At 36.0% G+C, this 27,739-nt stretch overlaps 4 protein-coding genes across 7 annotated transcripts; 3 read left to right on the forward strand and 1 right to left on the reverse strand.

The window, feature by feature from the left end:
- The first annotated feature begins 138 nt into the window (after positions 1 to 138).
- LOC105462884 (methyltransferase-like protein 22) lies at positions 139 to 4,161 on the forward strand. 2 transcript variants are annotated; one of them, XM_011709769.1, is made up of 6 exons: positions 139 to 493; positions 1,679 to 1,751; positions 2,692 to 2,823; positions 2,897 to 3,082; positions 3,162 to 3,329; positions 3,414 to 4,161. In XM_011709769.1, the coding sequence occupies exons 1-6, from the start codon at positions 401 to 403 to the stop codon at positions 3,710 to 3,712; spliced, it is 951 nt and encodes a 316-aa protein (XP_011708071.1). In that variant the 5' UTR covers positions 139 to 400; the 3' UTR covers positions 3,713 to 4,161. The 2 variants fall into 2 exon arrangements, with proteins under 2 accessions (XP_011708071.1, XP_011708072.1); XM_011709770.1 differs by lacking the exon at positions 139 to 493 and adding an exon at positions 500 to 1,421.
- A 1,748-nt stretch (positions 4,162 to 5,909) lies between these two features.
- LOC105462885 (polycomb protein suz12-B) lies at positions 5,910 to 12,184 on the reverse strand. 2 transcript variants are annotated; one of them, XM_011709773.1, is made up of 10 exons: positions 11,953 to 12,184; positions 9,744 to 9,790; positions 9,144 to 9,327; positions 8,920 to 9,011; positions 8,620 to 8,812; positions 8,160 to 8,531; positions 7,733 to 8,043; positions 7,204 to 7,255; positions 7,002 to 7,137; positions 5,910 to 6,909 (listed from the first exon to the last, which is right to left on the reverse strand). In XM_011709773.1, the coding sequence occupies exons 1-10, from the start codon at positions 12,050 to 12,052 to the stop codon at positions 6,252 to 6,254; spliced, it is 2,145 nt and encodes a 714-aa protein (XP_011708075.1). In that variant the 5' UTR covers positions 12,053 to 12,184; the 3' UTR covers positions 5,910 to 6,251. The 2 variants fall into 2 exon arrangements, with proteins under 2 accessions (XP_011708075.1, XP_011708074.1); XM_011709772.1 differs by having other exon boundaries at positions 7,002 to 7,255.
- An 830-nt stretch (positions 12,185 to 13,014) lies between these two features.
- On the forward strand, positions 13,015 to 18,956 carry LOC105462886 (regulator of nonsense transcripts 3B). The gene is made up of 6 exons (XM_011709774.1): positions 13,015 to 13,374; positions 14,518 to 14,932; positions 15,036 to 15,187; positions 16,565 to 17,219; positions 17,530 to 17,753; positions 18,436 to 18,956. The coding sequence occupies exons 1-6, from the start codon at positions 13,237 to 13,239 to the stop codon at positions 18,649 to 18,651; spliced, it is 1,800 nt and encodes a 599-aa protein (XP_011708076.1). The 5' UTR covers positions 13,015 to 13,236; the 3' UTR covers positions 18,652 to 18,956.
- A 966-nt stretch (positions 18,957 to 19,922) lies between these two features.
- On the forward strand, positions 19,923 to 26,653 carry LOC105462887 (putative helicase MOV-10). Of its 2 annotated transcripts, XR_976124.1 has the most exons (12): positions 19,923 to 20,293; positions 20,527 to 20,615; positions 20,902 to 21,366; positions 21,797 to 21,967; positions 22,059 to 22,215; positions 22,302 to 22,441; positions 22,640 to 22,762; positions 22,982 to 23,190; positions 23,278 to 23,554; positions 23,783 to 24,077; positions 24,692 to 24,824; positions 25,212 to 25,282. XR_976124.1 is itself a non-coding variant. In XM_011709775.1 (11 exons), exons 2-11 carry the CDS (start codon positions 20,584 to 20,586, stop codon positions 25,554 to 25,556), a joined length of 2,214 nt encoding a protein of 737 aa, XP_011708077.1. In that variant the 5' UTR covers positions 19,924 to 20,293; positions 20,527 to 20,583; the 3' UTR covers positions 25,557 to 26,653. The 2 variants fall into 2 exon arrangements, 1 of the variants encoding a protein (XP_011708077.1); XM_011709775.1 differs by lacking the exon at positions 24,692 to 24,824 and having other exon boundaries at positions 19,924 to 20,293; positions 25,212 to 26,653.
- Positions 26,654 to 27,739: the final 1,086 nt, after the last annotated feature.

Genomic DNA, 27,739 nt, shown 5'->3' on the forward strand with positions numbered 1-27,739 from the left:
AATTTTACAATTATATATATATTGACGATTTATCGACGGAAGCGTGATGTAAGGCGACACGACATGTCTTTTTAAATCGACGGGGGGAGCCGCCGGGCAGCCGCGTGACCTCGCCGCGCTCGCGCCGCTCGCGGTTGTCAAAATCACATGGCGTCGCAATGGCGCCGTGCAGTGGAGCAATATTGGCGATTTGACGATGCGATCGAAGGCAGGAGAGGCGCACGGGCGTAAAATCCGCGGGATCTGCCGCAGACGTCACAGAGGCCGGCGGATTAAATTTTCAAAATGACTTCGATCTCAATTCGACCGAGCTAACGCGACGGATCATAACATTTCATAACCGCAACTTCCGCCGCAACGTTCGTGCCACGTCCAGTTGCACGGTTGAATAAACGGCAGAATGACAGGCACAGCTGACGAGGATGCCGTGTGTACCAAGATCACGCGGTCGAGGAAACGACGCAACGATTGTCCGCTCAAAACGCGATCCAAGGTGCGAAGGCAAAAGCCACTTCCAATGGATTCAGATCAGCGATTAGCGTTTTTTTTTTTATGTCATTCAAGAATACACATATTGTGATTCGAATTTAACGTCACGTGTTCCTGAAATTAGAATAATTGACCCGGGTTTTTTTTTTGCGTGAACAATCACCTGACGATATTTTACAATTAAAAGTCACTGTTATTAATTACATACTTTATATTATTGTTTTACAATTTATTAATATATACCTATTTGAGATCGTTATGTATATAGATCATTTTATATGTATAGATTTATTACTCAATATTTTTTTTTTAAAGTAGGAAAAATAAAAAGAATTTAAGGTACAGATCACTAAAGAAAATTACTACTGTGACTGAGCTCCCCTTTCTCGCTGTTGAGGTATAAAAATTATCCCAGGTGACTAATTCATCCCGGATTAAGATATAAGAAAATATATAATTTTTTAAAACAAAACCTGGATAATGCAGATTTAACAATAATCAATGCGTGAGAATTAAATTTTCAAAGTTTTATTCTCGTATGAATATTTTTTATTATTATCATTTTGATATCGTAAAATGCGTATCCTTTGCTTGTTTCTAAATAATTATAGAGATCTTATACAATCAGGGAATTATAAATTGAGCAAAAAAAAATTGTTCTTTTAAATGACGTAATTTAACTGTTGAAGATTCAACGTAGATTACTCAATACAGTAATAATATACAGGGCAACGTGATGGCATAAGATTATGGATTATGTAATTGACGTGTTAAGACACAAATTCCCGAAATAAATGCAGTCACGGGGCTGTAATATTGGCCGGTCGCAACGCGCTTCATTATCGTGCGGCAAGCGTGATACGGAAGTCGATTCCTGATTTATTTTCCGCGCGTGTTAATCGTAATCTCCGATGTACGGCTCGAGACGTTATGTTAGTGCTTCGCTGAATCTTTATTATTAATATATGTGTATATATATTGCAAATGAATTAATACGCGTTACGAGTGAGATATAATGAGATATAATGATATCATATATATTGTGTATGCATTAAATATAATTAATTAGTAATGAAAAACTGTACGATGGCTTAATAAATCTATAAGTCCATAATACGACTAATTAATAATTACGTAATATCAAAACACTAATTTAAAAAGATACGTTAATATCTGTTTGTCTGTTAAGACGGCGATGCACAAGGTAACGTCGGAGATATATACGGAAAATAATCATATCTCTGAGAAGCTCAACAATGGCAGTAAGTTACGCTTAGCGATGATATAAATTTTATTTGGACGATATAAATAAGACTTACAAGGGAACCTTTTAATGAAACGTTGTACACTTATAAGGTTACGTAAATAGATGAAGTTAAAAATTATCAGCTGTGATGCTAAAAATGATTTGGAGGGGTGAAATCACCCCTTATATGTAAAGCAGTTTTCAATTCTTTTCATTATATCTCGAGAAGATATTTTATTCAAGATACCAAAAAATGTTTTATACAAACATTTTACAGTAAAATTACCTCCATTTATTTACGTTATAAGTGTTTTTAAAAAATGATTATTTTAATAACATTTTTTAAAAATAATTATTTTTAAAAAGGATTATTAACGTAAATAAATAGAGATAATTTTGCTGTAAGATTTTTGTACAAAATATCTTGAACAGTTTTCGAAATAACAAAAAAAGTTAAATATTGCTTTACTATAAAAGGTGATTTCAAAACCGCAACTTTTTCTCACAGCAACTGATATTTTATAAATTCAACTGTTTACGTAACTTATACATATGTATGTACATTAAAATCAGAACTTGATAATTTTGTTATAAAAATAGTTATATATGTCACACATATCGATTGAATATCATTTTATTGTTTACCATTACAAAATGCTATCATTTTCACAAAGTGTAAAGCGATATACATTTAACTTTTTCTGTTATATCTCAAAAACTATTCAAGTTATAAAAAAATGTTTTATAACTTGAACGAAAAAAAACTGAAAACTGCTTTAAATATAAGTGGTAATTTCACCCCTTCAAACCTTTTTTTTTAGCACCAATTAATACTTTTTAATGTCATCTATTTACGTAAGTTATAAGTGTACGAAGTTTGATCATTAAAAGCAGAATTGAACACTGCAAGGTTCCCTTGTTAGTGCACGTTCCTGACGTACAGCAATTGGTTTCAGATGCGGTGACTAAATTCGCTTTTAAATGCCCGTCTTACATGATCGAGGCAGAATCCACAGGCGGGACACTAAATTGTGACAGTGACGACGACCTCGATGTCGATAGAGACAGAGAAGGAGCAATTCTAATAGGTACAGAATTCAATTATCGTCTATTCTCTCTCGTGGTGTATATAAACATATTCAGTAAATTGTATTTGTACAGAGCATAGCGTATCTACGGACCTCAATTTAGTCGGTTTGCAAGTGTGGCGAGCCGCTCTCCTATTAGCCGACTACATCCTGTCGCATCCGGATTTGTTTAGAAATCAAATAATTCTAGAATTAGGATCTGGAGTCGGTCTGACCGGCATCGTAGCGAGCTACTTAGCTAAGGAAGTCATTTGCACCGGTAATAATGCAAATACACATTTCGAAAATACCCGAAAATCCTATTGAAAGCCTCAGTCCCATTTGTCCGAATATTCCAGATATCAACGTCGGCGGTATATTGAATCTAATCGAACGGAATTTTCTGAGAAACCGTACGTACGTTAGATCGAGCTATCGCGTCGAGGAGGTGAATTTTTTGAACTTGGACTGGCCGAAAAAGTTGGAGGAGAGATTGCAGAGCGCAAACGTCGTATTGGCCGCGGACGGTAAACTTAGCAATTCCGTAAAATTTCAACAAGTGTAAAATAGAGATGATAAATAATTCTTTTTTTTTTTGGCGGGATTCGTAGTGATTTACGATGACAAAATCACGGATGGGTTTGTCCGCACGTTGACGAAACTTCTGTACACGAAAAAGAAAAAGACAATTTACGTCGCTCTCGAGAAAAGATACGTCTTCACAGTCGCCGATTTTGACACCACCGCTCCGATGTACGAAGAATTTTTACGTTGCGTCGAAAAGTACAAAATGAATTGGTCTGTAGATTACATAAGTATAGATTTTCCTCGCTACTTCAGATATGATAGAGTCAAACATTTGGTTTTAATGAAGATACAGAACAATACGAGATCTGTTGCATATACATAGCGAAGTTTTTTTTTTTAATTAGGTACGCAAATAATACATTACGACAACACGCGTAATACGTTATCGTAATTATTTATAAAATATTTATACGTGATTTATTACAAAGAGCAAGGGAACTTTTTGCCACATTCAAGAAATCAAAATCTCTGTAGACGTATATACTTAACAAAATACAGTATCACAATTGCGTAAGTTGTAAAAAAGATAATAGTTAATATTTCACGAACATTTACGTTTATCATTGTATACACGAAACAAATAATAAAAATTTAGCACAATTTCTCCAAACAGAAATTAGCTTAAACTACAAAATCTAGAAAATCAATTCCTTTTAATCAAATCCTTAGATTTACTTCGTGTAACGAGTAAGAAACGATAATCTAAGGATCAAATAAAAGGAAAAATACGAACATACTTGGAGTGTGATAAAAATGACAGCTATATAATTATATATTTCTCACGTCCACATATTTATTTCGTCATTTAATTTCCTATTTACAACCTACCATGGATTAATATTATTGGACAGTGAATTGGAAGTCGCTCGAAGAGAACGATAATTCCGTTGAACTTAAATGCTCCGGCGGCATGTCCTAAGATTAAAAAATTTCATTAGACTACCTACAATATAAAGAAGACAGTATGTATATAGGAATGTAAGCGCTTCTTCGAACGACCACGGCAGTAGAAGTTGTATATGTTACACGCAATTTTATAACATTTCTAATATGATATACTAGAGGTCTGAATCGCTCGCGAAGGAACGACGATCATTGAAGGAGAATTAACGCGAGATTGATGAATCTCATTAATTAAAACAGAATCGTGATAATAAATTTCGCAAAATTTAGAAATAACCATGAAATAACAATATTCGACATTTCTCTTAAGTATCGTCGACCGTCGCTCTGCAAATTCAGGCCTACGCTTGGTTTGGTAAAAGGCACTTTCACTCTACCGATCCGTCTCGATGTAGAAAATGTAAAGTATAATTTACAGCCTCACAGATTTTTTTATACTTTTTTTTTTTATGCATGTGTATATATATCTGTGTGCATATATGTTATACATCGTATACATAATTATTATATAATGTATATAATTTATATATATATATATACATATAAAATTTATATATATTATGTATATACATGATATATGCACTTGAAATCTCATAAATTGTAACCGGTTGTACCGTAGTATTTTTTTTTCATCATTCAGCATATTTTCGAAAATGATTAAATTCAGGGCGATAAAAAGTTCATAAAGTTTAGCTACGAGATCAATCCGCTTGTAAAGTATGCGTCTGTAGTATGCGCTTCGCTATATAAAAGAATAATCTATCGGATGTAGAAAGACGTATCGTGGTCGCGAGTTACCTCGCAAGCAGAACGTAGAACTAGAAATATTTTTTTTTTTACTCTTTATTCATGCCAAAGTTATCTTCAGAAATTAATTTTTAAATCTTCTAAGATTTAAATTTGTTCTTCATTTTTCTGTTGCGATACAAAATTACGCGTGACAATCTAATTTTGCGTTACTTTCTGGAATAGCTGCTTCTGGACCATCACGAGTTTTGCAGATCAGTTGAGCAGATATACCAGACTATCGGAAATGTTACGCAAATAAGAGCTTTTCAAATTGATGAAATAATAGAAAAAAAACCGCCACTGACTAGAAAAAAAGAAATGAAGAATCAGTATGATAAAATTAGCATTGAATTGAAGAAATGCTTGCATTTCGTACCTTATTGTTCGCGACCGGAATCGACACAGAGGCGAGCAGAATAAAATTGTTCGCCAGACACCTCAATCTTCCTCCTTAATTATCTCCCTTCTCAATAATAATCAATCTTATAAGCTTTAAATTAAATCTCATAGAAATTGATCTAACAGTTAAAACAATAATTATCCGGTTTATTTAATAATGTCAATTGCATAATCATCTATATTACTTGCAACAAATACTGTACAAAAAAAAAAAGAAGATGCAATTTGCATTAAAAATGCGCGAAATCGATCTTACTACTACTGATGAGTAGCTACTGGAAGCTACCTCCGTTCGGGGACGGTTTCTGGCTTAGCGGTTGCGGCGATGCTATTGTTGTTCGTCGCCAGTATCGCGTCCAGGACCAATTTTCGCTGGTGGTACTCGATGACACTCGCGCTTCCGCCGGCTTGTGTGTGACGATCTATATATAACCCGGCGCAGCGGAGTCGCGTCGCGCTGCTGCTCTCCTCGTCTCACTTGCACTACAGAGTTTGTACTTTTTGCCGATAGATTGTTCGAGATCGCCTGCTCGATGGCGTACTTGTACCTTCTTCATTTGGACGCACCGTTGGGCGTAAACTTGCACACACGATGCTCCGCATCGGGGAGAGAATTGCACCGCCGAGAAGAAGATGATAGAGAAGGGCGGGATATTTTCGCGCCGACAGCGGTATTCTGGCATCGAACTATTGTGAATATATGACAGTCTTGCTCCTCGATGACGATGGCAACGTCGGCACATGTCATTTATGACTTGGCTTCTTCGCGCTTACGTACTGACATTGTTGTGCATACTGTTGTGCATCGCGCTTTTGACGTTCTGCGAGTTGGGCGAGCCCAACGGCATGGAGGCGGTCGTCGTCTTTCGCCTGGCGTTCGACGACGTGCCCGAGGAGCCGTCGTTGCCGAAGTTGATCTTACTGCCGCCCGTCATACCGGCGGCCTTGGACGCGTCGTGCATAATTTGCGCGTGCGCGCCCGCGGACCGCCAGTGCTCCACCTGAGCCTCGTGCGATTTCTGCAGCACCTTACGCACGTCCCCGTCCTCGCCGCCCTCCTTCATGATCTCCTGCAGCTTCTGTATGGTCTGGTACAATATCACCGGACTGATCAAGCCGAAATCGAACAGACTGCACATGTGCAATACGAAGTTGCGGTAGAGGTTCTTCATGAGCAACTCTTTCCCCTTAGTCTCTAAGAACATTTGGCAAGCTAGTGGTATCTGGCAGTCTCCTACGTATCCATGCTTCATCACATGCAGGTTCCACATCTTCATCAGCTCCTTCTCACCCTCGTTCACATCCGTAAAGTCATCGATCATCATCATTGTCTTTGTTTGCAGCCACTTAGGATCGTTCTCGCCCTCGGAATCGATATCCATCTCTTTGGGGTATATAGGCAGGCAGGTCACGGTGTGATGATACAGTCTAAAGGATTACGCATGTCCAGTTTATTATGCAAAAAATTATTTGTACTATGACCATCGTGATAATTGCAACTATTGTCCGTGAAGCCTCACCTGTTGTGGCCGGTGATATAAGGCCTCTGACTTTCAAACTCATTCTCGTCAAGTTCCAGAAACTCAGACAGGCTTGGTTTCGTTCTCTTCGGACGGCACACCAGGATGTTCGTCACGCTCGTACGTCTGGTTGGTCCTGTCCTTGAAAAAGGTATACTAGACGGTTGTGAAATTAATTCGTGAGGACTACCTGCATACGAACCATCATAGCATTCGTTTATTGCTACGTCAATTCGGGCACCTTGTGGAATTGGCTGAAAAAGAGAAACATTCACAATCAATTAATGTCACAGCATGAAAGATGAGTTTCTTTTATTTTATCTGATCAAATCAATTGTTTCTTTCTCTTCTATTGCGTGATTATCATACATCACACATGAAAAGCAATAAACATCCATGAAAAGTATTGTAGTTTCAAAATCTCTTTTAGAAAAGACATTACTTATTTTAGTAAGATTTCATGAAAAAACATAGAATTCAAATATGTACATAGATGAAAATTTTGCTAGTAACTTGCTTAGAAGTTGCAACTATATATTGTCTAAGAAGTATCTACAAGTATTCATTGAAATATTTATTGATAAAGTAGCATTGAAAACGATAATTTCCTGGAAATATCCAAAGATGTACTTTTCACTGACATTTGCTGATATATGTAAGTGTGCGTGTATGTGTGTGTAAATGTACAAATTGTACGAAATACAAATAATGTAAATGTGAATCGTGCTTACCACGTATGTGAATGTGAACCGCGAATGACACAGCTTCAAATGCTTTAGAAGCGAGTACAGTTTGCCGCAGTCTAACGAGCACCAGGGGCAGTGTAGGTCTTCGCAGGCCTCTGTCTGCTGCCGGCTGTTATTGTTGTACAAAAATTGATAGACTATCTGCTGAGTTCCGTTAGCGTTAGCGTCCACCTTCTCGTTGGAGATGCTCATTCTCGACGAGGGCGTTAGCGGACTAGGCGTTGGCAGTGTCGCGTTATTATTATTATTTGTGCTATTGTTATTGTGATTTACGGAAGAGGAACGTTCGAAACCAGCTGAAAAGGTAACGGTTAAACATTTAAAGCGACGCTCGTTTTTTGCAGTGGATACAAGTGTGTGCATGTATATATCGCAGCAGCATCTCGTTCGCACAATAACTACGAGAACTGACCGTTGGCCGATCGATTCTCTTTATTGTCACCGCTCGGTATCTGAGGTATCGGCATCGGCATCGGCCTGTCCACCAGGCCGTTGCTCGGTTCCGTCGTCCAACTGAGCCGGAACTTTAACGTCGGTCCCTGCCTGAACATGTCGAACGGTTCGCAGTCTTTGATGTCGGCCACAGCCTCCCAAGAGCTGTGCTTCTTAGGGCTGGACCTAACATTGGTCTGTACCTCCTGCAAACCTAACTCGTACTCGCCGTCCGTCAACAGGCACCGATTGTGCTTGTCGTACACAGTGAGCTCCGAGCCGTACTGCTTCACATCCTCGCCGTTTATCTTTATCGTGCCCGTTGACGATTTACGACGCTTTTGAGCTGGTTCTGTAAGAAGACACACGGTGTGAAATACCAGAATATCCTGCGAGATCCAGTTACCTTCGCGACTTCTTACACCTCGTCTTACACTCACCTTCTAAATCACAGTTAGTTATAAGGCAGCCATTGTTAGACATGCAGTAAACCCTGAGCAAAAGCATATAAGTCTTCGCTATGTGACCATTATTTAAGCTGAAAGATTCATTGGGTATGGAAATCGTGGGCGCCTTCGGCGGAGGCTGACTCTCGGAAGGATTGATCGGGACCTCGCTCGTACCGACTGAAACCTAAACGAACGCCATACATCATCAATCAAGGGTCGGTCCAGCGGAAAATCAGACTGTACCAATTCTTGGCACTACTCGGTTAAAATTAACCGACAGCAAATACTTACTTGCATGATAGGCGAGCTAACGTCCTTTCTTTTCTTGTGACAGATTTTCAACAATAATGTTTCCACTTTGACAGGATCCTGCGATACTTCAACTACAATTCATAATACATCACAATCTTAACAAGTACATCACCATTATATGCAAACGTGCATCTCGCCAGTAATATCGTCCAAGTTTTTCGGAAACAGGAAAAAAAATTGCGAGAACGATAATCGGGACATACCTCTTTTATCGTAAAATCCTAAAAACGTAAGAGTCATGTATCCGCGGACACCGAGATTCTGTTCGTGTTTCTTTTTCGCTATTAACTTGTCCAGAATCGTATCGACCTTAAATCCCCGCCGTGACTTGTGACTTCTGGACATACGTTGCCGCATATACGTTAGGTTTCTATACAGAAATATTGGCTAAAAAAAAAACGTCAAAATTTTAATTGTACATCCAGAGAAAATTGATAGTGCATGTGCTTCACAAATAATTTGAATTTTCTTGCAATTATAACTTATACTTAAATTTTATACCTACCATGCGTACAAATTTTGCATACAGAAATTTTGAAAAAGCATATGAAAATATAAATCATCGATTGTGGCAGCTCCAAAGGAAGTAGGAACATATCTTAACTTACCTTCATCAAATGCTTCGTATCGTTATGATTATTTACTTTCGTATATTACGTTAGAAACTTTTGATACACCAGATTTTCAAAATTATACACACGTATAACAAAAAAAAAAAGACGGACAAAATGTAATTAACGCTTTGAGGGCAACGCAAATTAAAATTGTAAGCAAAGGACGGAAAGAAAATATTGTCTACTCACTGAAATTTGGTTTCTTGTACGGAGGAACCGGTAAATCTGCGTTGGTTCTGAAAAAATAAAATATTAAAGTTACATACCGAAACGAATAAGTTAAAATAACAGTACTATTTATATATTATTATAACAGAAATTATATTCCAAACAAATGGTGCTCTTCTCTTCGTAACTTCTCCAATAATTTTTACGCTAATTTGCGATTTTGTCATATATATGTATATAAATTAATTAAACATATCATTTGTAATTAAATTGATTTCTTTAATTTATTATACGTTTTAATTTTGACAAAGTAACTCGAATAACAAACAAAAAGGAAAAATAAGTTTATACAGAATGCATACCGAAACCTTGTTTTTTGAAAATTCCCGGATTTTTCAGGTATTTTTATTCAAAATTTTTAATAAGATTAGAAAATTTCTTAATACGACTTTAAAATAAAGTGGAGTGCAAGCAACGCAAATTATATATTGTAATTTAGTAGAAGACAGGAATTCCGCGAGTCTATATCAATTTTTTATAATTGGAAACACATAGAATAGTATAAGGAAAGCTCATTATAATCAGTGAACTACTCTTTTCTACTGAATATTATCTTCTACTGTCATTCTAATTTTTTTTTTATAAAAGCCCGCGAGACGCACGAGAACATACATAAATGTGCACTTATACTATACTTATTACTAATTTTTAACATTTTGCATTAAGAAACAATGTTTTAGGAAAGAAACAGAATTTAGATTTAAAAATAAAATTTCATTGAAAATCTGTTTAAAAAAAAATCTGAAAATTCTAAGTTCTTCATGTAATAAACATCTTGTTATATAAAATAACTGACAATTACAAATATAAATTATATAATATATATTTATAAGTTATATCATATTATAATTAAAAAATTTATAAATTATATCATTTATAAATTTAAATCATAAAAAATAATTAAAATTAGAAAAAAATGTTCTCATATTATATGAATGTCTATTTCTTAATTTTGCAAAAATTAAGCTTGCTATATAATTTAACAGTTCTACACTTGATCTTGTCAGAAATAAAATTTTATTTGTGGCCATATTAGTACGGAATATATTCCCCAGATGGCCTCGAGACTGATCGGCTTACTCGAATTTAAAAAACATCTCTTGGGATTTAAAGGTAGCACGACCGAGGCAAAAGTCGATCCTTCGATCAGGTATCAAAATGGGAGGTGATGAACGGGTTTTGACTCAAAATTGTTTGAGACGCCTGCACCCTAGTTGTTACGACGTTAGCAGGTTAAACCCCTCTGATCCCACATTTTTTCTTTTTTCGATATCATAAAATTAACAACTCTGGGGATCTGTCACGGATTTGCTTGCAAAAATAAAGTTTATGCACACGCATCTCATTATCATCTGGGAAAAAGAAATTGAAATCCGTGGATATGCAATATGACAAATAAACGTGCGTCTGCATATCTTTGTTCGTCAAGTCTCATCTCTCCGTCAATACGATTGTAATTACAATAAAATATTCAGCTCGCGTCTGAACTCTTCTCCGATTCTCTGCAGGGCATAAAAAAAAAGTTTCTTTTTTTTCTCTTCGCGAAGTAAGCGGGCAGCGAGGCCCGCCTGAGCCCGCCTAGCGTATACAAGGATATCCTTTCCTTTAGGAGGAGAAGGAAAACGCTCGCACGACATCCGGGGATCGCGTGCGCGCGGTCCGACGACCGCAAGCGGGAAGCGCGAGGCACGATGACAGGTGTCCGCGCGCTTTGGGAAGCGGCGGAGGGCGCGGAGAGTCCGCCGAGGTAAGCGAAGCGACGCGCGCCACGGCGGGCGACCGAGTTGACTCGCGGCGGATAGGGTTAGGTCCGGTCCGCGACGGCGGCGGCGGCGGCGGCCCGTGGTGGCGGCGAGATAACGGCAGGCCACCGACTCCGATCGCGCTCCGACACGTTCGCCGGGGGCGGGCGGCGTCGCGCGCCCTCCGCGGTTAGGGACCGTCCGGGGGAGGGAGAGAGGGGAGGAGAGGGGGGGTATCGACGCGGGGGTGACCGGAGTCACGGATCGCTTATCACGACACGGGGGGCGACGGCGACGCGGCGCGTCGGCCCCGATAGGCGACAAGGCAGGTAAAGGCCGCGCGCACCGCGGAGCGCCGCGGAGGAGGCCGCGAAAGGCCCGCGCGCGCTCCGCGATGTGCCGTTGATGTGTGGTGTTTTCTCGCTTACTTTCGAAGGCCTGCAGAAACAGCTCGTGGTCGGCCTGGATCTGATCCATACGAGGTCCCTTCTGCCCGTCGAGATCCTTCTCCCGCTTCTTCGGCGGCATTTTCGCGCGGCGGTCCTCCGTACACGACGAGCGCTTCCCCCCGCGTTAGCCACCAACTTCTCTCTCTCTCGTGGGTCGCGCGAAAGTTGCGACGCGACAACGACAACACCCGCCCCGCGCGAAAACTGCGTGCGGCGCTCCGGCGGCGGCCACCACCACGGGCGACTGGCGCGCCCTCTCGCGCGGCGCCGCGCGCCATCCCGTGCATTTCCCGTCGTCGGCCGCGCGGCTGCGCATCGTCGCGGACGCGTCGACGTTGAGACGGACGGACGGACGAGCCTCGCCGGCCGCCGCGCGCGTTATCGCGACGCGATTCGCGACACCTCGGGCGGCTCGAGCGGAATCACGAATCGCCAATGTGACAGTGTTCCTTTTCTTTTCGTTGCCATGTATATATCTATTTCTATCAATGTAAGTTATAACTTTAATCTCGGTTTAATTTACATTTTTATCTCTTTCTAAATTCTAAGAATCGGGAAAAAAATAACTAAAAGTTTAATCTACATTGCATGGTGGAAATGGACAGTATTCGTGTTTCTGGCTACGCGCGACACACGCGGCAGTTATTCTATCATTTTTGTTTCTTTTTTTTTGCGATTTTTGCAGGGAAAAGCGAGCGAGATAATCAAAGCGGCGCGTCTCCCGCGAAGCGTGTCTATTTAAAGTTGTCCAAACAGCTGACCGTAATGGCTCCACAATAGCGCGATATTTATCACGCGCGGCACGCGATATCCAATGAACGCTTCCGATTGAGAACATTAAAGCTGTATTGGATATTGAAATTGGATGGCCACAATTCAGGGTTTGTACGAACAGGTAGAGCGCGAATTCTTCTCGCGCAACAAGAAGCTAATCAAATTACCGCTTTTTTAACAAATAAAAATTAATTGGCTTCTGCGTCGCTTTTTGCCACGCGCGCCGCGGCGGCAAGCCATTTCGACGTCTTGCCTGCATTGAGATTGTTTCAGTCTTGTTTTTTTTTTGTATGTGTGTGCAGTATGTGAGCCAAGATGGCCGCGATAATCGCGTGAACGCAGCGAGGTCCCTTTCGTTTGATCTCCGAGGGGGCGAAAGGCAAAATTTTGTACGATTAAATATTTCGAGCCGCGATACGGGACGGGTCGTACGGCAACCGAGATTCCTTGGATCTTGGAAGTTGGTGTGAGCGCGTGCTGTGAGTCAGAATGACCGAGGAAGCGCAACAATCCGAGGGTGCTGCGCAGAACGACAGCTGCTCCGTGCAGAATGACACACAGACCAATTCGACGGATGTCGCGAAAACTAGGGATAACAAAAAAGAAAAATGTCGCCCGATAACGAAGGTTCGTTCGAACCAACATTCATAAACAGATACGAATTTCTCCCGTCGCGACGGGCAATCTCCTTTTGTCGGCTTTCCCGATGTTCTCTCACGACAGTGCGAAACGCGGCATAGGTTAGGCTGAATGATTGACAACGAGATTGGAACCGGCCGGAGTTTTACTAGTTTAGGCGAAATCTCTTGTAGATACGCGAGATGATTTCGGATTCGAGCGAAAGATATGCTGTGTACGCGCTCAATGAACGTTCTTTAAACGAAGATCTGACTTTCTTAAAATTTTCACGGCTCTTTAAAAATTAATACATATCGCATGTACCACTCGGGTGTCACCTCTCTAGTTTCGATCGAGGACTCCGCTGATTACTTTGAATTTTTATGATCCTTTTTTTTATAAAAAAATAGCATTATACAGAGATGACGGTGGTACAAATCTTATGACGTAAAAAAATGGCAATCAACTGGAATTTTCTTCAGTTTTACAAAGAAATATCCGGCTTGATTCTTTTTTTTTATTTTTTTTAATTTTTTTTATTTTTTTAATTTTTTTATAGAAAAATATAAATTGTGTCGAATATTTGCACTTTTTCTTTTTCCTTTTAAGATTATATTTGCTCTTTGGTCGAATACTAGAACGGATAATTATGTTATTATAAGATATTTTATATAATATTGATATATTTTATACATATATGACATATGTATATATAAACTGTTGTTTGTATTAATGATGCTTTTGAGAATAAAAAGTGGTATTTATACTTATGTAACAATGTATATGATATAATAATCAATCTCTTAATGTTGAAGTTAGATGTTATCGAAGAAAACAAATGTAAACATACTATGATATGTTTACACATGTTGCATTTTTACCTGGAATTATCTTATATCTTTTAAATTATTTTTTTTTTATTTTAAATTATAATTTTGTTTATACATGTTGCATTTTTATCTGGAGTTATTTTATATCTTTTAAATTATAATATTTTTAAATTTTTAAATATAATTTTGTTTGTACATTACATTTCTAATGGAATAATCTTGTATTTTTTAAACTATAATTTCTCTATGTGGCTAATATTGTAATGTACAATTAATATTGTTTGTATAACGAAGTATATAATATTTTGTTGACTGGGATTAGGTCGTGATCAGAAGACTGCCTCCAACAATGACTCAAGATCAATTCTTAGAGCAAGTCTCTCCGCTGCCGGAACACGACTACATGTACTTCGTGAAGGCCGACATGTCCCTTGGCCAGTTCTCGTTTTCTCGCGCCTATATTAACTTTATGGAGCAACAAGACATCTTCATGTTTCGGGAGAAGTTCGACAATTACGTCTTCCTGGATTCCAAAGGGGTGGAGTATCCCGCAGTAGTGGAATTTGCGCCCTTTCAAAGATTACCAAAGAAACGAGTAGGCAAGAAGAAGGATCTCAAATGCGGCACCATCGAGAGCGACTCGTATTACATAAGCTTCCTAGAGAATTTAAAGAATCAAGAGCTCGATCCAAGTGTAGCCCAATCGAAAACTGAGTTTTCTTATCAACCGTCAGACAGTGAGTGCTTCTCATTCTGTATATTTTTTCAAATAAAGAGATGTTACGAATGAACGTACAAGTGCGAGAGAGAGAGGTTTTAAAATTATGATTAATTGTACAGATACAGTGAAGAAGATTACAACAACTCCGTTGCTCGAGTATTTGAAACTTCGTAAACAAGAGAAGCAACGTCTTAGGGACGAGAAGCGTGAGGAAAGGCGACGTAGGGACATAGAACGACGGAGGATCAAAGACGATCCTGTTATCTCTAAGGTAGAGTAATCGAACTTGATATATCTTAAATGGCAACAAATACAGTATGGAATATGTAGGACAATTATTTTGCTTTTGTAATTATCCAACTCCATCAAGACAGTTTTTTTTTTACTACACATTTTCATTCTTTCATTCTTTACTGTATTTGCTGATACCAAATATTTTCGTCTGCAGCATGTATATAACGCGGAAGACGAACAATCACCCAACTGTCCCACACCTCGTCCCGCAAATGTCAAATTTGAAGACGCGTTTTTTCAATGCTTTGTCGAAAGCGCAAGCGCATATAAATACGGAGAAGAGATTTTTCTCAATAGATTTCTATGCAAACGTGCGCAAGGAAAATTGTATAAGACCCATGAAAGATTTTACGAGCACATTAGAAAGGCAAAACCGATTAGGAGCATGTTTGATGTCAAGAAACAATATTTAACTGGCAGTAATCGCAAAACTTATTTCTGTTTCCACAAAGGCGATCATGTAAGAAAACGTTCTTCACGTTTCTTCTTTAGCGAAAGAAAAAAAATTTGTTATATTGTTTTTCGTTTAAATCGTTTATCACGAGACACGATTGTGGCTCGTTCTTTAATAAGGATAGAATGTATATGAGATTTCTTTTCATTTGCGCTAGTAACCGCGAATTTCTTCCTGATCTTGACCTGCGAAAAAACTGTGTGGTACAATATTTACGCCGAAAGAATCGTATGCTACTTTAAAGTGGCGTGTAAAAAGAATGGGCTCAGGATTTAACTTAGAATTGAAGCCACTGCTGCATCGTGAGACATACGGACATACGAAAGATCGATGCTGACATTTGACGAGCTGGTTTGGTGATGGTTTTCGTGAAAGGATTGTTTATCGCATATTTGTCGCAATTAATTTTATATTTACAATTTTCTCGAAACTTTATGTAATTTCATACATTGTCATTTTGTAATTATTTTAATCTGTATCTAATTTTTGAAAAGAATTTTTTACAAAGTCTGACTTATGTATTTGATAATTGTGGTCTGGATTTTGTTGATAAGACGAATTCGCAAACGCTATGACGAAGAAATATGATAGGCAAAACAGCAAAAAGTCTGTAAGACAATAAAAGGCGATAAGTACATTAAAAAAACAGTGGTCGACATCAGATGAATTATTTTGGTTCAATTTTCGTGTTAATGTCCACTATCTCCTTTTTGCTATTTGCCTTGCATCTTGATAACAAACCGTTAAGAGGACAATGATATGAAAATCGGGCCGAAATGTTTATCTGATACCAAGTACAATATGAGAAGGTCAAGTCGTTGCATTCTTTTAATCGTTGCATTAAAATAATAGCATACAAATAATAGAGTAGATGTACAGTTTATTAATTTTTTTTTACAGGTTTTAAGAAATCCAGATTTGGACAAAGAGTCGAGCAAAGACGATAAGGAGAATAAAGAGGAGAGAGATAAGCTCTCGCCGAAGGAGTTGAAAAATAGAAATAAAAGAGACGAGAAGATACGAGAGAAATCGACGCGAGATCGAGAAATTAAACCTATCATTAAGGGATATAGAGAGCGTGTTGATGATAGAAATAAGGATAGAGAAATCAAGCAACGACGTTACGAGGAGAAAAAACCTTACGGAAGACGTGACGAAAGAGAGGACAGAAGAATCGATCTGCGCGACGACAGGAGGTATGAGGTGAAGGAAGAGTTTAGGGAGTCCAGAGACAGAGGAAAGGTGGAGGAAAGACGCGGAAAGAGTTACGAGAAGATGAGACAGGAGAAGAAGAAGTTGGCGGAAACGAAAAGACAGATTGCCGATGCCAACGGGGACGACACAAATCCAAAGAAACCGAAGGAGGAGCAAGATGTCGTGCAAGAGAAGGAAAATGAAAGTGGCAAGGAGTCTGTGTACAACGGTGATGATTTGAGTCATGGTAAAGACAACGAATGCGAGCAACGTAACACTGCCGAGGACAGGATAACGATGGACAGCACGGTACAAAATTACCGGGATAGTGTGGAAGAGGGGAACGGTTCGGTCAATGCAGGTGAAAAAAATTTATTCGTATAATTGTTTGTTACAAGAGAATTTACTTCTTCCCTCATTTTTCTTAGCGTTATCGATTCCAACACCCTCAGGAACGTCCTTAATAACGTACCTTTTGTACAAAAACTAGATAGGAGCTCTACTCTCGTCGTAAAAATAAGTACACATGTTTGACGAAATGTCTATCTAGTTAGCGACGCAACAGAGTCGATCTTTGTGAATTCGCTAAAGAAACGAGGGAGGGTATCTGTGCACGAATATTTTTTTGCGACAAATGTAACATGATGTAACATCGAACGCCATTTGCACAGATGTCAACGATGAGGACGATTCCGAAGATAAGGAATCGAAAGTTGTAAAGAGACGTAATTCCCTCGAAAGTGGCGGCGAAGGCGGTGCAGGTGATGGCAACTGTTTACGACGTCACAAGTCACTAGACGGAGGAGGCCAAAGTAACCTCCAGAAGAATGATAGCGAGGAGAAAGAGAAATTAGATAAGAAAGATCCACGGACGGAGCGTAGAATACGAAATAAGGTAAGAGCTTTCTTCCTTCAGTGGCACTGTAATTCGAATTGAGCCTTTGCCTTCAATATGAAAACACTTGCAGTGAAAACGCTTCTGTAAATCTTGATTTCCTAATTATTTTGTTACAATTGCCATTTTTTTACTTTCTTGAATGTGGAATTTATTTCATATTTTCTTCAATTAAAAAAAAGATTAAAATCACGTACGAGCATGTGGCTATATATCTCTTTTCCGAATGAAATAAAACCTTGTCCCCCGTTTAAAATGTTTTAAATAAGAATTTGAATTAAAATTCGTCTATTCGAAAGTAATTGAAGAATATTCGATGTTATTATCTAACTTTTCTCCAGGTTCACCAATAATTTTTTCGTTTCCAATCGTTAATTGTTCGAAAATTGCAAATTAATATTTTTATTGAAGAATTTTGTGTTTGATATACTCGGCATATCTATTTTTTTTTCACGATTCTCTTGAATGAGCCTCTTGAATTTCCATGTATTTCTTTCCATGCTATATTCATGAAATATACACTTGATTTGCATATAAAGTTTATAAAGTACATATTTCTCAAATAAGTACATTAACGACGGAGAGAGAAATTTATAAACTTTATAAACTTTATATGCAAATCAAGTGTAATATTTCACTCAAATATTGAGTGAAACTCTTTATTGACTATAATCGTTTGCAGGATCGCCCGGCGATGGAGATTTACAGACCTGGCATGGGCAAGTTTAGCAAGCAACGACTAGAACGCGAGAAATCCAACGAAGAACGGACGTCCCTGTCGCAGAGCCCCACGCCAAATCCCGGCGTCTCCTCCGCAACCGGCAAGCCTGGCAAAGTTGGTGCCACGGAAGTACGCTCGATGACATTCAAACGCAGCGTCACTCGCGACGCGGCGTAATGGATTCTCATTTTCAGTTTCTTATCACTTGGACGTACTCCACCGACAGACTCGCGGATGACGCTCTACTATAACCACTGCGCGCAGCAGATTAATATCGCCATGCATAATTTTTCTCATCGTACTGTATAAAACATATCGTCATCTTTGCCGTGTGTTAAAATGATGATTCTACACGTGTGTTAGATAAACATTTTATACACAGTCTGATTATACGTTTCGTTGGTTTCTTTTCCTTTTTTTTTTAGACGCAATTTTATTACTGTAATAATAAGGAAGTAATAAATAAGTCTAATGTATTGTAATGTTTTCGTTGCAATTTACTGAAACAACTACGAGAATATCAACTATATATTACTTTTCCGATGTTTGTTTTAGCAATCCTACGAAAGTTGTTAAAATTTTTCATTGTTTCATAAAACAAAATTTATTGAGCAGAAGATTCTAACAACTGAAAATGTTAATGTATATTTAGTTTGTGTTGTATGTACATAAACCAATCGCTATTTATTTATTAAGGCTCTTTCAGCCAAGAATGCGTTGATAATATGTGGCGATATTATGGGTGCCTTCCTTTTAGCGACATAAGACGATCACTAGCATCATTCAGTCTTTTTTTAACACTCAATAACAATAAAGACAAAATGATGCTTGTGTCGACTTTGTCACTAAATGGAAGGCAATCTATCACGGTAGAAATTAGCACTTTGTTTATCGCATTAGGCCCGGAGCGCATGAAATTTGACCAATAATAATCGATTGATCTCCTCATATTCGACTACGATTGGTCAATTTTTACGGCTGTAAATTGTATTGTACGGCTGTATTGTAGAATAGACTTTAGGCCTCTTCTAAGTCCTGAAACACAATAGATGTATAGTAAGCTTTAAGCCGTAAGAAATTGACCAATCACAGTCGAATGTGAGAAGAATAAATATTTAACTGTGATTGGTCAATTTCTTACGGCTTAAGACTTAATACTCTTATTGTAGACAGTCTTTTAAGCTTATATTAAACTAAAAATTAAGATTGAATTGGAATTTTAATAATCAAAACAAAGTTTACTAAATTTGAGATTGATTTTTTTTTTTTTTAATTGGTTAAATCCCAATTCAATCTCAATCTCAATTTTTAGTCTGATACGGGCTTTACGATTTTTTTATTGTAGACGCCTGCATAATACGCCAATCAGAAGTTGCACTTAATTATCAAGTACTAACAAGTGTAGCACTTGGTAGCTGAGTTATTTAGATTTCTAGTCGTGTGGATACGAGACTTAAGACCGGCCTGACCGGCCCATTGTTTTGATCAACTTTACCGGTTACGTGTGTCCTTATGATAGAAGTACGATTGAATATTTTTCTTTGTGCATATGATTATGTAGCTGCAAGTTTTTGTTTGGATAGGCCCTTACGATCTACATAAACTAGGCTTAAGGATGCATTTATGGGGAGTTCCCCCTTTCATAAGATGACGCAAACTGCAGGCAACTGCAGGGAACAATGACGGCGAGGAGACAGGAGATGCACGTTGGATAAGATTACGGACGTTTCGTATTACAGCTAAATCGTCGTTTTATAACTTTAGAATTCTTCGAAATAATACGTGACATTCGTGACTTATCGCGATAACTCGTATCAATGTAAGTATCCCATATATTACTTCGTGAAAGGTTCGCTATAAACAGAACATGTAAAAGAGACAAGTGTCACCAATTTAATTGTTATTCAGGCATTCAAATTTTTATATGAAATATGTAGTTTTACAATAAATGCTCGCAAGACGCAATATCTTGTGAATATTTATAACGTATGTTCGTGGAAAATTGAAAAACGTTTTAATACCCTTATTTTTTTTCTGCTTTTTGATTTTTAGGTTCAATTTGATGCTTTTATTATAGTATCGGTTTTTACAAAAATAATTACTTTCATCATGCAGAAGAAACAGGAGGACGAAGATTTTATGTAAGAAAAGTTACAATTTATATTATGATATTAAAGATACATAATGTTTTAACTGTTCTAGTGGCAAATGTAACTTCTAAATATAATTAATTTAGTATAAAATATAACAAAATATCATGACTTTTAAATATTACATAATATATGAGCAATTTGTAACAATATCTTGTATTGCATATTAATACTTTGCATTTTTTTCATACAAAGGAGACATTTATTTGTAATTTTAACTTATTTTAAAGGTTACGTTTAGTGTATCATTAAGCCATTAAATTTTGTCAACTTTCAGGATCTGTACGGCACCTGCATTAGCTCAAAGATTTAAGTTGCCACCATCTTTTATTCCACAAAGTTTACATCATGCATTAAAAAGTATACGTTGTCCGCAAGAGAATTCTATTTCCTCTTCAGTTCTATGCAACAGTTATATGAAGTGCATTAAAAGTTTGTCTGATGTACAAAGGATAACTGAACGGGATTACTTGTTCATATTAAAAATATGCTTGTATCTAATACAATTTGAATTAGATGTTGAAATGAAACAGTACACATTGAAAAATCATACAATTAAGATTTCTGACTCAGAAAAAAACTGTTTTTTAATCAGCATGAAAACTTTGAGTTTCGACTGTCCTGTAGTAATTAGACCAGAAGATAGTGCTATTCTTTTTGAATCTAGTACAAAAAGAAGTTTTTATACTAAAGTCGTGAATGTGGAAGAAAACAATGATATAATAATAAGGCCTTTTCCTCAGTAAGTTTACTATATTTTTTTTATTATGGCTTAATCTAGTTCTTTTTATTTTAATATATATGTTCTTATCTGTTCTTATTGGGACAAAGTATCATATATGATTTTTTCTTTCTTCTATATCTTTTATTTTCTTTTTTTTTCTTTTAGAAATGTAGTATCACAATGAATGTTACCTTGTTTTGAATACTTGTTTCTCTCTGGCGGAGTGATATTTTTTTATTCAAAATTCATTGAATTGATATGAAATGATCAGATAATCAAACTTAATCTCTTGCTTGAAATGCAACTACTTTATCATTAAATTATTCAATTTCTGCATGTTTCAACATTTGTGGAACTATCCAGCCTTCATTTAGCAATAGTCTAATAATGTAATTATGATACAAACCAAAAAGACATAATATATTAATACATAATTGTATATATTTAGAGATGTTAAAACATTGCAAGAGTCCTGCAAGGAGAAACAATTTAATATAAGCTTTCGAAGCCAACATTGGCCATTGAGATGCTGTCACTATGCATTAACGATAATGAGTCAACGCAATTGGATGGAGATTATATATCCACAATTGAAGACAAATTGCATAGATATGGAATTGTAAGTTTTAAAATCGAATATTTTATCACTCGAAGTAATATTGTCATCATGATTCTACATATATATATGTATGTATGTATATATTGTATAGTGATATCGAATGGGTTAATACTAATATAAAGGAGAATAAACGACAAAGGCAAGCGGTGAAGAAGATACTGAATAATACAGCTCGCCCTGCACCTTATATAATTTTCGGTCCCCCAGGTACGGGAAAGACCGCGACGTTGGTTGAGACAATATGTCAGGTAATTCCTCTATGAGATCTAACATTCAGCAAAGTGATGTTTACTTTTAAATTTTTCTATTTTTTTTTTTAATATTTGGTTCATAGATTGTGAGGCATTATCCGTCGAAAAATATATTGGTGTGCACGGTATCTAATGCAGCAGCCGATGAAATAGCCAAAAGATTAATTAAACAACAGATTCCAAAAAACTTGATATATCGAATGTATGCTCCATCTAGAGAATGGTAAAATCTTCTATTTTTGTTTCTTTGTGTTTTTTTTTGTTGTTTACAGATGCTTAACGTAGTTAATACGAGTAAAAGTTTGTCTTAAATTTAATTTTTATTCATAATAATCAGTTTTGCTCATCTGTAACATAAATATTTTAAAATGTGACAAAACTTACATATAAACGTGTAAACTGAATTTTGATTAAAAACCAGGTCGACTGTAAATGAAGATATTCAACCTTGCGCGAATTTTGTTGAGAAAACTACACTCTTTTTGTCAAAGGATTTACTGTTGTTGAAAAAAATTATTATTACAACATTAGTATCATCCATAAGGTATGCATTTAATATATTCTATATTTTGTGTATATGTGTGTATGATTTTAGACATGTAATTTAAATTTTATTTTTCTGAATCATTAAACAAAATTATAATTATTTTTTATATAATTATATAATTAGTAAAATTATTTTTATGTTGTTTAAAGATGTACTTCACAGTTATAAATTAATATTGTTAAGTTCTTAGATGACATCTCGCACTGTTTATTATAGATTGTCCGGTGTAAGTTTCTGGGAGAATCATTTTTCTTACATAATTGTTGACGAGGCAAGTCAAGCGACTGAAGCAGAAATGTTAATTCCTCTCGCGATAACAAATAAAGCTGAAGATGGGACTGAGTTTCAAGCACAAATTATTATCGCAGGTGATCCTTACCAATTGGGACCTGTTATTCGTTGCAGAAGAATTGAACATCTTCTCGGTAAGTTTTTTCCAAAAATGGGATTAAATGTCATCGTAGTCTGTATATATTACAATTTTTTAATTGTTTAATTTATTACTGTAATAGGAAGATCCACGTTGGAAAGATTAATGGACGATTCTGATGTATATAAAAAGCAGAATGGAAAATATAATCGAAACTATATAACAAAATTAGTTAAAAATTACCGTAGCCACGAAAGTCTGTTGTACGTGTCAAATAAACAATTTTATAACAATGAATTGGAGATCTGTGGAGGAGCCAATACGCAAATGGCATTGGACTGGTCGCAATTGCCCAATAAAAAGTTCCCTATGATATTTCAAGAAGTTATAGGCACAGAAGAAAGATCTCCATCTCAAAGGTTAATATATTAATTTAAATATATAAGTTTCGTTGCAATTGTCTTAAAGCAGGATTAAATCTGTATATAATTAGTTTCTTATCTTAAAAAAAAAAGCAAATTGCGCTTACTTCGTGAGCGGCTATTTTGACAATTATATAGTAGAAAGTTGAGAATAAGAAGTAAACAAAGCACGCGTGAAGCGCGCGTCTAATTTATTTGAACTCACATAAACATAACTATTTGCAGTGTCTACAACACAGCCGAAGTATTAGCGGTATTGGTATACGTGAATATACTGATGAACACGAAATTTAACAAACGCGCGATAAAAACGAGGGATATTGGGATCATAACACCTTTCAAACGACAACAGTTAGATATTAAACATCACCTAGCAGCTATGAATTTGAAAGGTATAACCGTGGGAACCGTTGAAACATTTCAGGGTCAAGAACGAAATGTCATGATATTGTCAACGGTACGATCTAAAATCTTCAAACACGATGATATAGAACATCTTGGATTCTTATCCAATCCAAAGGTATGTTTTTCGTTTTATCTCAGCTAAGTACGTCTCAACTTGCGATAATCGATAAGTTTTGATAACAGAATTGCCAAGTTACAAACTAATGTTCTCTATGTCTCCATGGCTCAGAATAATTCAAATTTAAACAAGTAGCAAAATTAGGGCAATTGAGTCACGCACGGTGATAAGTGCCAATTAATTAATATGTTTCATATCAAACGTTTGGGAATTTTTGAAAGGTATGAAAGGTTCATACAAAAATTCCCAAACGTTTCGGTTCCACATTCAACCACCTTCAGTGAGTATGATTATAATTAAATATCTAGTCGCATTATAATAAATAATGTACGAAAACGATCGCTTGATTAAAATTCTTGTCGATCAGTATTAATCAGTCCAGTGTATAAAATTTCAGTTATAGAGTCCAGCGTTATAATTAGAATGTAACAGAGCATTTTAATTAAGAAATGGATTTGTGTCGGAGGATAAAATAGATAAAAAAATTCTGTTGGTCGTCGGATGAATCTATAATTGATGGAAGGCAGAAAACAGAACTTCTATTTTCTGCCTTCCAACAATCACAGATTTGTCTGACGACCATCAGAGCTAAGTTCTCTTATCTATTTTAGAATTGTCAAGTCTTTAATATAGTCATTTCAAGAAAATCTAAGATGTCTTTTGATGAGACTTTGAAAGACTAAGTTTCTTTCTTCTGCCTCAACAGCCAAAATCACATGATTTTTCGAGCGTGCGCTTTAACAAGTCAGTCACTCTCACACGGAGTCACATATCATCCCAATGTAACCCATAGTAGGAACTCGTATATCATTTATAAATAACTTGTATATTAAACTCTCTTTTCTCTCTTCTTTACATGAAATTGGTTTATGTAAATATATTAGTACGTGTATAACGTTATTTGTAAGTGATGTATGAGTTCCTATTATGGGTTACATTCACTTTATATTTCTCATAATTTAATCTTCCACTCTGCAATCAACCTTTCAAAATTATACATTAACTATAAACAATTAAGGTCACATTTGAAATCCACTAACAATGAATCAATTGTTTCAGTGGCTGAAGCCATTATCCTTTTTTTATATGTAAAAATTTTATATATATATTTTATTTTATTTTATTTTACAGAGATTCAATGTTGCTTTGACACGTGCAAAAGCACTTATGATAATAATAGGAGATCCAAGTATACTCTGCACAAACAAACATTGGAAAGTACTCTGGGAGTACTGTAAAAAAAATGGTGGATACGTTCCCTTTGAACAGTTGCCATTGAAAGAGGATTTAATCATAAAATTAAAAGGCATTTCTGAAGCTAATTCATCGAATTCATCGATTGATAGCGACACGTCAAGTGCAACAAACTTACCTACCATGGAGCTTAGAAAGGAAGAAAGAGAAGCAAGAAGAGCATTATCCGGTGCACTTGTAAGTGAAATGGAAAGTTTGATTTTAAAGAAAAAAACCAATTGATATAGATATTCAGTGGGAGAATAAATTGCATTTTTCAAATGCAAAACATATACTTAATGTAATATTTTATTCATGTTATTTTCATCTTTTAAGTTATCCAAAGTTATCAATATTATTAAGTGTAAGAAAGCTAAATGTCATTTTTTTCAAGTTATCAAAAAGTAAAGGTATCAATTTTAAACATGAAACTGTTGACAATATTTAGTGTTAAATATAAAACATCATTGTTTTAAAATCATCAGAAAAACGAAAATATTTAATATTAAATATGAAACAAAAAAACACATTTGTTTAAGTTATCATAAAAATTAAAATATCAATTTTTGGCATTAAGTGCGAAGCAGTTGAATATTGTTTTATCTAAATGATAAAAATACTAGTTGTTCAGTATTAAGTGCGAGATATGCAGTTAAGCATCATTGTTTTAAAATTATTCAAAAAAAATATCAGTATTATTAAATATTAAGTGAAAGAGAGTTGACTATACAACTTATTATCACTCCGATGATATTTGTTTTATGAATCAGTTGTACGTTTAAAAAATGTTTTTTAAGATGAATATTTTCGGGGATGATATGTGATATGAGCACAATGAAATTTAACAAAATAATTTGACAACTTTAGAACTGTAAGATAGCAGTGCAATATATAACGTACAATCGATGTACAATATATAATGTAATTTATCTGCAATTAAAAAATGGTTATATCCTTAATAATAAGCAGTAAACTATTATAATAATAATAGTGAGTTTTGAAGATTTTTTATGTAGCTTTACACTAATTAAGCTAAAAGTACATTTTTTGTAAAATATTCTTGATCTTTTTTTTATCATGATTACCTTTAATAATAATGGGTTTTAAATCAGATTTTTTAGATAGCTCTTCGCACTGGTTGAACTAAAGTTATTTTTATATAAAATATTCTTGATCTTTTTTTTTTATCATGACTATACATTTAGTTTTAACTAAATAAATTATCAAATTCTTTTAATGTGTCTCTTGGAGATAAGTTCATACTGTGATATTGTAAACATTTCAAATGGACAGATGTATCAATTGATCGAAATAAAGAGACAGAAATTTGTAAAAAACTATTTTCAGGTAGCAAATGATTCAAAGACATGTTCCACTTGTCACCTGTATTGTACCTATTTGTATTGTATTTCGCCTATTTTATTCGTGCAACAGTTTAGCCTCATTTCCGTTAACTTTTTTTATTGACACCGTGTTGAACTGCGAATTCGTGTTTTACACTGGCAAACAGGATGTTCGTGAGGAGAAAGATTTACGCGATGGCGAATGCCAGTGTTATCCCGAGGTAGAAATTCGCGTTCGCCGATCTGGAGTATCTCCAATGATGCCACACGATGGAGGAGAGAACCGTGCAAAATAGTACAAAACAATCTGCGATGAATTCTTATTGCACATCTGGAAAAAAAGAGATATGTTAGAATAATTCGCATCGCTCTGAATTGTACGATAAAAAAAAATATCGTGAGTTCGATTAAATTTGGAACGGGTGCTTTCACAGCGGCAGTAGAGATATATAGAAGCCAACGTCTTCGATTATTGTCTTTCGTTGTGCTCCCAGCTTAAAAGGATCTATTCAGACAACTTGCATGTTGTATAATCATATACATTAAGGACAGAGGTCGGTAAAATAACTGTTGTAATTTATTTAAAATGACAAATATAAAATAAATTACAGAAACTTATTTAAAATAAGATATCACAGGGACCAGTAAAAAACTGATACGACTTATTTAAAATAAAAAATATAAAATAGATTCCAAAGCCATATTTTTAACATTAAATAAGAAATAGATTAGAAGAAATTATTTAGAATAAAAAATACTAAATAACTTTTATCTTTTTTTTTATTTAAATACATATTTAAAATAATGTTATTTTAAATACGACCGACCCCTGATAATGAAAATTATTTAATCGCATTTCTATTACAACAACACACGTAAAATGTGATTGGATAACTTTCTTTATGGTGCAAGTATGCAAGTTTGTTTTAAGTCCTAAGGATCCATCTACAAGAGTAGTATCTACGAGAGTAGTAAGTCGTAAGTCGTACAAAATTGACCAATCATATCGATTCTTCTCATATTCGACTATGGTTAGTCAACTTTTTACGGCTTTACTCCTATTGTAGACGGTCCTTAAGGGTG

Source organism: Wasmannia auropunctata, unplaced genomic scaffold, assembly GCF_000956235.1.
Source record: "Wasmannia auropunctata unplaced genomic scaffold, wasmannia.A_1.0 LD336092.1, whole genome shotgun sequence".
Classification (NCBI taxonomy): Eukaryota; Metazoa; Arthropoda; class Insecta; order Hymenoptera; family Formicidae; genus Wasmannia; species Wasmannia auropunctata.

Bases quoted from the DNA above. Each gene is read 5' to 3' on its own strand.
- LOC105462884 (XM_011709769.1), top strand. From the start codon at position 401: ATGACAGGCACAGCTGACGAGGATGCCGTGTGTACCAAGATCACGCGG. The intron at 2,824-2,896 runs GTACAGAATTCA...GTATTTGTACAG, and splicing joins AGAAGGAGCAATTCTAATAG to AGCATAGCGTATCTACGGAC. The intron at 3,083-3,161 runs GTAATAATGCAA...CGAATATTCCAG, and splicing joins TAAGGAAGTCATTTGCACCG to ATATCAACGTCGGCGGTATA.
- LOC105462885 (XM_011709772.1), bottom strand. From the start codon at position 12,052: ATGCCGCCGAAGAAGCGGGAGAAGGATCTCGACGGGCAGAAGGGACCT. The intron at 8,813-8,919 runs GTAAGTATTTGC...GCGTTCGTTTAG, and splicing joins TTAGCTCGCCTATCATGCAA to GTTTCAGTCGGTACGAGCGA. The intron at 8,532-8,619 runs GTGAGTGTAAGA...GTCTTCTTACAG, and splicing joins AACTAACTGTGATTTAGAAG to AACCAGCTCAAAAGCGTCGT.
- LOC105462886 (XM_011709774.1), top strand. From the start codon at position 13,237: ATGACCGAGGAAGCGCAACAATCCGAGGGTGCTGCGCAGAACGACAGC. The intron at 15,188-16,564 runs GTAGAGTAATCG...TTTTTTTTACAG, and splicing joins ACGATCCTGTTATCTCTAAG to GTTTTAAGAAATCCAGATTT. The intron at 17,754-18,435 runs GTAAGAGCTTTC...AATCGTTTGCAG, and splicing joins AGCGTAGAATACGAAATAAG to GATCGCCCGGCGATGGAGAT.
- LOC105462887 (XM_011709775.1), top strand. From the start codon at position 20,584: ATGCAGAAGAAACAGGAGGACGAAGATTTTAT. The intron at 21,968-22,058 runs GTAAGTTTTAAA...TATATTGTATAG, and splicing joins AATTGCATAGATATGGAATT to TGATATCGAATGGGTTAATA. The intron at 24,078-25,211 runs GTATGTTTTTCG...TTTATTTTACAG, and splicing joins GATTCTTATCCAATCCAAAG to AGATTCAATGTTGCTTTGAC.